At 35.1% G+C, this 10,048-nt stretch overlaps 2 protein-coding genes across 2 annotated transcripts; both read left to right on the forward strand.

Moving 5' to 3' along the window:
• Window positions 1-247: 247 nt before the first annotated feature.
• Window positions 248-1,234, forward strand: LOC113142537 (olfactory receptor 5K4-like). The gene has a single exon (XM_026327576.1). The coding sequence runs from the start codon at window positions 248-250 to the stop codon at window positions 1,232-1,234; it is 987 nt and encodes a 328-aa protein (XP_026183361.1).
• Window positions 1,235-5,117: 3,883 nt separating this feature from the next.
• On the forward strand, window positions 5,118-9,731 carry LOC113142538 (olfactory receptor 146-like; the record flags this gene model as incomplete). The annotated part of the gene is made up of 2 exons (XM_026327577.1): window positions 5,118-5,524; window positions 9,152-9,731. Coding segments are annotated over 2 exons (987 nt in total), but the record flags the coding sequence as incomplete, so codon positions are not given.
• Between the last annotated feature and the right edge of the window lie 317 nt (window positions 9,732-10,048).

Consider the following 10,048-nt stretch of genomic DNA (forward strand, 5'->3'; position numbering starts at 1 on the left):
TACACTATGAAGTATATTAATATCATATTTATCATGTGATACATCTAACTCAATTTCTATTGTTTCACAATGACAGAGGACAAAATATAAATGGCAGGTCTCTCACATCACAACTTACTTTAGGGAACTGCACAATGGTTACTGTCTGAGGTGAGTGTGGTTTCAACAGTTTGCAACAGTAATCTATGTTATCAGTATACAGTTGTGTTAGTTTCTCCTTTTTCATCAAGATAAGAAAATATTCATAATGGTCCCAGCTGCTACCATATCGAATGTCACATTTGTTCGTCCAGCAGAATTTTATCTCAATGGATTTTACAATGTCCTTCATGATGAGTATTTTTATATCTTCCTGTGTTTTGTCTATATCATGACTGTAGTTGGGAATGTTCTCCTTCTCGCAGTGATTTTCCTGGTCAAGACTCTTCATACTCCTAAATACATGATTGTGTTCAACCTGGCTTTGACAGATTTGTGTGGGAGCACTGCTCTCATCCCAAAAGTCTTAGACACATTTTTTTCTGACAACAGATACATTGTCTATGAGGCTTGTTTATGTCAAATATTTTTTGTTATGGTTTTTGCAAGTATGCAGTCATGGACACTTGTCACTATGGCATATGACAGATTTATAGCAATTTGCTTCCCTTTAAGGTACCATAGTATTGTGACTAAACCAGCTGTTGCTGCAATGCTGTTATTTGCGTGGGTTTTTTTATTGAGTCTAATATCATGCTTGGTTGGGCTACTTGATCGTCTCTCCTTCTGTGGATCTTTGGTGATACAAAGCTTTTTCTGTGATCATGGACCAATATATCATCTGGCCTGTAATGACAAGTCATTAAATTACATATTTGTATTTATTTTTGTCATAACAGTCTTCTCTTTTCCTCTCATATTGATAGCAGCAACATATGTTTGCATTGCCATAGCACTGAGCAGAATTGCATCAGGAGAGGAGAGAGTCAAAGCATTGAAAACTTGTACTTCTCACCTGATTCTTGTGGCTCTTTTTTTCCTACCTTTTCTGGGCACCAACATAGCTGCAATGACCTCCTACCTTCATCCTAATGCCAGGATCATAAACTCTACTTTGACACACATCATACCTGCTTTGCTAAATCCTATTATATACTCTTTAAAGTCGGAAGAAGTGCTGAACTCTATCAAGAAATTTTGGAAAAACAATAGGCTGAGTAACATAATCTTGTCTGAGAAGGTGACGTCTTTATGACTGCTCTGCTGACATTTCCGTGGTAAAATTGTATAAATATTTTATTTTACAATGAAAACATAGACATAGTCTGAATGTGTTTTCACATCTTAGATATATTTTGCAAAGCTGATCATTTACTGTTGTTCTATAATGCTTTACCTTGGAGATGCAAATATTAAGCACATATTAAATTATAAAATAACAATCTAAAAAGAAAATATATTCAGAGATATTAAGCATGACTCTTAAAGCATCAATCTGAAACAATTGATCAACCCATAATGTAACTTTAACAACATGTACTACACTAATATTAATGGTATAAAAGGGGACTTCCTGTGTAATATCTTATTGAGATTAACAATCTCTTTTTCAAGAAAGACCTGGCTGGATTATCAACATTACAAGTTTCAAACAGGACAATACCTCATCTAACACATATGTTGAAACAAAGTCAGACCTAAAAACCAAGAGAAAATATATGGAAGGTCAATGAGACTTTGAACAGAGAGGGACCATTAGTGTATTTTGCCACATATTTTATCCTGTGGCAAAACATTTCCTGTTTCTTTATTTACACATGAAAACTATTCCAAGCTGTTGCGGCATGAAACACATTATTCTCAGAAAGTGATGACATTTTTTGTTCTCCTGTGTTGCCACTGTGTCAACAATGTAAAAATGTTTTTTCTACATTTATCAAGTAACATGACTTTTGTTTTGTCTGGGGTTGGATGTGCAGAGACTGTACATCATTAATTGCAGACTGATGTTTAGAAAGTTTAGAAAGAGCCAATTAGCTTTTACATGTGGAGTCCTACCTTAGCAATAATTACTAAAGCAGTCTGCTGCTTGATCAAACATGTTTTCAAGAAGCAACCATTGCCATAACAGGGCATGGTCCTTAGCATCAAAGGCTTTAGACAAGTCCTGTCAATCTATTTAAATATTTCATCACGATTAATTAGATGATGTCCATTGTTAACTTTCTTTATGCAGATTGATGTTTTTATTAACATTATTGCAACAACCCAAAAGAAACAATGACAAATACTGTCCAGAATATTTTGCAGAGTATCAATGTGCATATAATAAATGCAACAGCTCCTTAAGAACCTTGTGAATTCTCTCTTCCGTGCTTGCCAGCTGCTGCAGAATCATTCATTCATCATCCATCAATCCATTATCTATACCCGCTTATTTCTAATTAGGGTCACAGGGTTCTGCTGGAGCCTATCCCAGTTCTCTTAAGGTGAAAGGCAGGGGTACACCTTGTACAGGTCACCAGTCCATCACAGCCTAGTGAGATTCAGTTTTCAAATAAATGTATGTTTTTATTGAACCTACATTACAACAGGTGGTTAGCATCGTTACCTCACAGCAAGAAGTTTCCAGGTTTGAATCCTGGTTGACCCAGGGCCTTTTTATGTGGAGTTTACATGTTCTCACTGTCTCTCTGTGAGTTTTTTGGTACTCTGGCTTCTTCCCCCAGTCCAAAAACATGCAGCTTAGGTTAATTGATCAATCTATATTGTCGGTAGCTGTGAGTATGAACATGATCGTTTGTCTCCCTTTATGTGTAAGTGTTACTTATTTTGTATAACACAGTAGTAAAGGCTGACCACAGTAGCTTCTCAAATTAAAGAGAGAACACCAAATGTAGATCAGATTTCCCAGTATTATTTTCTCCAGTCATGCCATGGTTTCTGAAGCAAAAACATACATATAATTTGACAGCCCTAGGTGATTTGTAACAGTCAGTCTTTTTATAGATTGCTGATATGTCCAGGGTGTACCCTGCCTCTTGTGCACTATCCCCTGGGATTGGCTCAAACTTCCCCACAACCCTGGATAGCAAAAATAAGCATTAGATAATGGAAGGATTTTAAAAGAAAAAAACCTTCAAAATTAATTTGACCCCCTTTTAAAAATCATTATTTGTTATGAGATGGTGGTGATGGTGTGCATATACAAACAAGAACAAAGTAAATCAAGGGGCATAAATACCTTTCAAACAAACAACTAATTAACACAGGTGAAAGAAATCAAACTTAAACTGGCACTGAGGGTGGACCACCGACAATTCCTGCTGGACCTGAGACTTGAGTCCATGACTTTCAGGTTACAAGTCCAACTCCCTATCCATTATGCCACAACTGCCTCCCCCAAACTAATGAACTGAAAAATCCACCTCATGACAATATTTTGCTTTATAATTTGTGGCATTTGTTCTAATTTATTTTCTGTTTCCACATGTATCAATACCATGGTGACAATAGTTAACTGAATTAGTTGTTTCAGCACATTGCCAACATAAACTATGAGGCAATTATTTTTTGAAATACATCACACATTTGTGATTTGTGATCATGTGACACAGCTACCTTCATTTCTTCTGGCTCACAATGATCGAGGACAAAATATAAACGGCAGGTCTCTCACAGTACAACTCAACTGCACACTTGTTACTGTCTGAGGTGAGTCTGGATACAACAGTTCACATCAGTCAGCTGTGTCATTAGTATAGGTTAATATTTATAATGGTCCCAGCTGCTACCATATCTAATGTCACATTTGTTCGTCCAGCACAATTTTGACTGTTACAGGAGACTCTGTTCCTTTGGCGTGTGCAACAAGCTACTAAAGGTGTTCTATCAGTCTATAGTAGCAAGTGCACTGTTCTTTGCAGTTGGAAGATGGCATATGTTGTCAAGGTTGTAATTATATTTTCTCCTTCTGTTTTGATAGCAGCAACATATGTTTGCATTTTCATTGCACTTAGCAAACTTACATCAGGAAAGAAATGATTCAAAGCATTGAAAACTTGGACTTCATACCTGATTCTTGTGGCTATTGCATTTTTACCACTCTTAGTCACCAACATAAGTATATTGACCTCCAACATCCATCCTAATGACCGGACCATAAACTCAGCTGTGTCAATCACAATACTATCTTTGCTCAGTCCTATTATATACTCAATAAAAACAGAAGAAATTCTGAGCTCAATCAAGAGACTTTGTAAAAACCATCGGCTGATCAACATAACTTTCTGCACCAAGGTGACCTCTATATTCACTGCAAAGCAGAGTGTTAAAATAGCATAATACTGATTTGTAATTTCTTTTATTAATAAGTAACTTTTTAATAGTAAGTATCACAGTTTTAGTTTTACAATGGTGGTTATTATGAGGTATTTTGTCTTCAGTGGTTTCTGGTTAAAGACTATTCCTACCTACTACATACATTAAACAGGTTTAATCAACTCAGATTGCAATACATGGATCAATAAACTATTCTATTTCTGCATCATTTAAGCAGCATGTTGAAAACCTTGTAACTATGCTTAGTGATGTTTTTTTTCCCAACACAGCTTCATTTTCTTCAGAAGTCAGGAAAAGGCTGGTTGCTGCCTTCTTACAGAACAAAAAATGACAGCATGTATTTTGTTCTTGTTAACTGTCACAGTGTCTTCAATGTCAGTCTTTTGTGTCAGAAAATGAAGCAAAAACAAGAAGACAATGGTTTCAATTGAATAGTTTTTACACTGTGCCATAAAGAATTATTCTGTATTCCACTGACAATCGTAACAGCTGAGTCAGAGCTGATTGTATTGAACCACATATTGATGAAAGATACTATGAGGAAGTTTCATATAGAATATATTAGTATATGATTCCTAATCATGTGATGCAGCTTCCTGCCTTTCTGCTGTCTCTCAATGACAGAAGAAAAGTATAAATGATGAGGCTCTTATAGTACAGCTCATTTTAGGGAACTGCACACTTGATGGTATCTGAGGTGAGTTTGGTTAGAACAGTTTCCATTAGTCAGCTGTGTTATCTCTTATTATATATTGTATTTTCTCTTTTTACATCTACTCAAAGTGATAATGGTCCCAACAGTGAAAGCTGCTACCATATCTAATGTCACATTTGTTCGTCCTGCAAAATTTTATTTCAGTGGATTTTCCAACATCCCTCATGTTACATATTTTTTAATCTTCCTGTGTTTTGCCTATATCATGACTGTTGTTGGGAATGTCTTCCTAATGTCAGTGATTTACCTGGTCAAGACTCTTCATACTCCTAAATACATGATTGTGTTCAACCTGGCTTTGACAGACTTGTGTGGGAGCACTGCTCTCATCCCAAAACTATTTGAAACATTTTTGTTTGACAGGAGCGACATTGTCTATGAGGCTTGTTTAAGTTATATGTTTTTTGTCTATTTGTTTATAAACGTGCAGTCATGGACACTTGTCATTATGTCATATGACAGATTTATAGCCATTTGCTTCCCTTTAAGGTACCATAGTATTGTGACTAAACCAGCTATTGCTGCAATGCTGCTGTTAGTGTGGGTTGTTATTATGAGTACAACAGCATGTACGGTTGGGCTACTTGATCGTCTTTCTTTCTGTGGATCTTTGGTGATACAAAGCTTTTTCTGTGATCTTGGATTAATATTGGACCTGGCCTGTGGTGACAAATCTTTAGATTTAGAATTTTCTTTAGTTGGCCTTGCTTTAAGTGTCTGTTTACCTCCTATTTTGATAGCATTGACATATATTTGCATTGCCATAGCACTGAGCAGGATTGCATCACGAAAGGAAAGACTAAAAGCTCTGAAAACCTGCACTTCTCATCTGATTCTAGTGGTTATTTGCTTTTCTCCTGTCTTGTATGTTTGCATAGGAAATTTAATTTCCGATGTTGATCGTGATGGCAGAATCATAAGCTTAACTTTAGCACACGTTGTACCACCTTTACTCAATCCTATTTTATACTCTTTAAAGACAGAAGAAGTGCTGAACTCTATCAAAAAACTCTGTAACAATATGCTGAGTAACATAAGTATGTCCAAAAAGGTATTCACTGCTATGCTGACAAAGTGGAAAGTGTTAAAATTGCATACAAAGGTTTAGAATGTTTTACTATTGATTTCTTACTAGCCAGTTGCAGTCATGATGTGGTGTTTTGTCATTTATTGTATTTTGCTGCTGCAGTGGCCATGTGTTTATCTGTTGTGCAAAATGAAATCAAACATGAATCTGTTAAGTCTGCACTGCTTAAGATATCACATATTTCAGAAAAATTCATTTTTACCTTCTCATCATTCACTGTTGTTTAACAATACTTCAACACCAGAGATGTACATATATAAAATATATGAAATATATTTAAACATATGTGGTCAACATTTAGAAATTGGTTTTGAGGCATTTTGCCTTTATCTCAGTTGGATATTGACAGGCTGCTATGAAATGCCTCCATGTGCAACTTCCATGTGCATTAACACCTAAATGACACTCCATGACAACAGTCAGCACAGGAAATAAGGCCATAGTTGAAGAATAGCACCACCATTTTACTGTGAAGAAAAGCAGTAAAATCTACTGCAGCTTTTAGAAAGTGAGACTCAAAATTGTTTAGAGCAGCAGGATTTCTTTAATCTGATTTCACCAACACTTCATGTAGCTGAGACAAGGAGAGTGACTTAAATTTAAAGCTGCAAGTGGGAACAAAATATCCAATGAAAAACCACAGTATATTAGGGCTCTGTAGCTGTAGCTGAATTTACCAAGTGCAGGAAGGTAAATCAATAAAAGTTTTTCTCAGCCTATAAAGATTTAATTGATTTCCTTTGTGGTTTCAGAAATGATTGACAGTGGAACTACAGAATTAAATTTCAGATTCAGCATTTTCTGATATTAGAACTACATTGATTCCTCATTTCCTGAAGTGGATCCAGTTTAATTCAGAGCCCGTCTTTCTTGCCTTAAACCCAAGGCCTTTATTTCTCCCCCTTTCTGAATCCACACAGTTGTGCAAATGTAAACACCAACTTGTAAAGTGATTGCCTGTACACCCTGTCAAATCAATTTGTTTGTCAACAAAGCTTTTCCAAGCTGGAACCTCAGGACCTTGATTTTCTTGATTGATTGGTGTCGCTGTAATTTTGTGGAACCCAGATGTTTTAGAAGTCATTGTGAGCCATTCTCTTTCTGGAAAACCTTAATGTTAAGTAGACTCATTAATGTTTTTCTCTTCATATGCTAAATATACTCAACATATTTGGTTAAATCTTTTTAATGTACTTATTGCTTTCAGACTGTAGTCGTGTTTCCTTTAACCTTCAAATTGAAATTGCAAATGGGAAAAAAAGCATTTTCAGAAAAAGGTTTTTGTGCTTATATGAGGGGGTATTTGAGGTGTATTGAAGAGGGCATATTTTGCAAAACTGCAAAGAAAACACTGTTTTCGCATTAAAAGAGTCACGTGATCACCAAAAACAGCAAAGAAGAAGAAGAAGGCAGAAAATGAAGAAGTAGTAGAAGTAGAAAAATTGAGGAAGTGCAACGTTTTAGTTGCATAACATGACTTAATGGAAACACTGTCATGTCAATATTGTGTTTTATCAACATTTGGAAAATAGCAAAAAAGTTCTGCGCAAATCTGTGATGGAAGTGCAGTTAGTGAGTGTTTACTACAGTGACCACAACCAAACAAAATCTACATCAGTGGTTTTGTTTGGCAAAATTTAAATCACTTCAAATTTTCTATTTTTCAAAAGAATGTACAGTGAAAGACACATTTGAAAAATTGTATAATTGTGTATAAAAAGGTCAAATGAAATCGTTTAGTCAGAATAGGGTTGAGTTAGGCAAACAGTTGGGTTTTATAATTATAGTTTAGCATTACATAAGTTACAATAGATAAATGAATAAATAAATAAAATTCATTTGTCTGTGCATGTTGTTGTTTAAGCAGCTGTCAGTCTAAACATTTATTAGTGACTGGGGACTATGATGCATAAAACCTGATCAACAGATGTGCTTGACATCCACAGGCTGATAGTAAAACAGAAAAGTGTATAGTTCTACATGTTTTGCACCAGTTATTACTTTGATATATTACTTTACTAAAAGACAAGTTTATCATTTTAAGGTATTTCTTAACACAATGCTCAAGTGTAAATTCCTCATCTCCAGTGTTTGTAAACCAAACAAAATGCAGTGTGATTAGTTTTTAAATATTTTCTGCTAAGTGTATAATTTAAATGTACCCAAGTGGAAAACATGTATTTTGGAAACTAGAATTTAGAGTGGCTTCATTTTATATCCTTTTTAAAAACACTAATCATACTGTGCAATTTGTACCATTCGTTCTAATTTATGTGCAGTTTTGATACTAACAGAATTATATTTCAGTATTTTGGTGACGAAAGTTAACAAAATCAAATCTATCAGCACATTGACGACATAAACTATGAGGCAGTTACACTATGAAGTATATTAATATCATATTTATCATGTGATACATCTAACTCAATTTCTATTTTTTCATAATGACAGAGGACAAAATATAAATGGCAGGTCTCTCACAGCACAACTTACTTTAGGGAACTGCACAATGGTTACTGTCTGAGGTGAGTGTGGTTTCAACAGTTTGCAACAGTAATCTATGTTATCAGTATACAGTTGTGTTAGTTTCTCCTTTTTCATCAAGATAAGAAAATATTCATAATGGTCCCAGCTGCTACCATATCTAATGTCACATTTGTTCGCCCTGTAAGTTTCTATATCAATGGATTTACCAACATATCAAATGTTACATATTTTTATATCTTCCTGTGTTTTGTCTATATCATGACTGTTTTTGGGAATGTTCTCCTTCTCTCAGTGATTTTCCTGGTCAAGACTCTTCATACTCCTAAATACATGATTGTGTTCAACCTGGCTTTGACAGATTTGTGTGGGAGCACTGCTCTCATCCCAAAAGTCTTAGACACATTTTTGTTTGACAACAGATACATTGTCTATGAGGCTTGTTTAAGTTATATGTTCTTTGTTGTGTTCTTTCAAAGTGTGCAGTCATGGACACTTGTCACTATGTCATATGACAGATTTATAGCAATTTGCTTCCCTTTAAGGTACCATAGTATTGTGACTAAACCAGCTATTGCTGCAATGCTGTTATTTGCATGGGTTGTTTTATTGATTATAAGCTCATGCATGGTTGGGCTACTTGATCGTCTCTCCTTCTGTGGATCTTTGGTGATACAAAGCTTTTACTGTGATCATGGACCAACATATCGTCTGGCCTGTAATGACAGGTCTTTAAATTACATAATAACAAGTATTACGTTTGCAGTAGTAATTTGTTTACCTCCTATATTAATAGCACTGACATATGTTTGCATTGCCATAGCACTGAGCAGGATTGCATCACATAAAGAAAGAGTCAAAGCATTGAAAACTTGTACTTCTCACCTGATTCTTGTGGCTATTTTTTACTTACCATTTCTGGGCACTAACATAGCTGCACTGACCTCCTCCCTCCATCCTAATGCCAGGATCATAAACTCTACTTTGACACACACCATACCAGCTTTGTTAAATCCTATTATATACTCTTTAAAGACAGAAGAAGTGCTGAACTCTATCAAGAAACTTTACAAAAACAATAAGCTAAGCAACATAGTTGTGTCCAAAAAAGTGACCTCTTTGTGACTGCTATGCTGACATATCGAATATTGTTAAAATTGCATAATTGTGTAAATTTTTATTGTTAAAATTTTGCTAGTAATTACTAAAATTTTACTTCAAAATTATGGTCAGCAGGTAGCATTTTGTCATTTCCTAACTTTGCTGTTGCAGTATTCACATAATCTTTTTGGCAAAATGAAATCACAGATTCAAATACATTATGACTCTACACTGCTTAAGACATCAATATTTTGGAAATAAGACGTTAATTGTTGTTTTAATAATTCATGGAGATGTAATTATTGTGGTTAATGTGATGTTGTATCAGTCACTGTATTTTT

Source organism: Mastacembelus armatus, chromosome 14, assembly GCF_900324485.2.
Source record: "Mastacembelus armatus chromosome 14, fMasArm1.2, whole genome shotgun sequence".
In the NCBI taxonomy this organism is placed as follows: domain Eukaryota; kingdom Metazoa; phylum Chordata; class Actinopteri; order Synbranchiformes; family Mastacembelidae; genus Mastacembelus; species Mastacembelus armatus.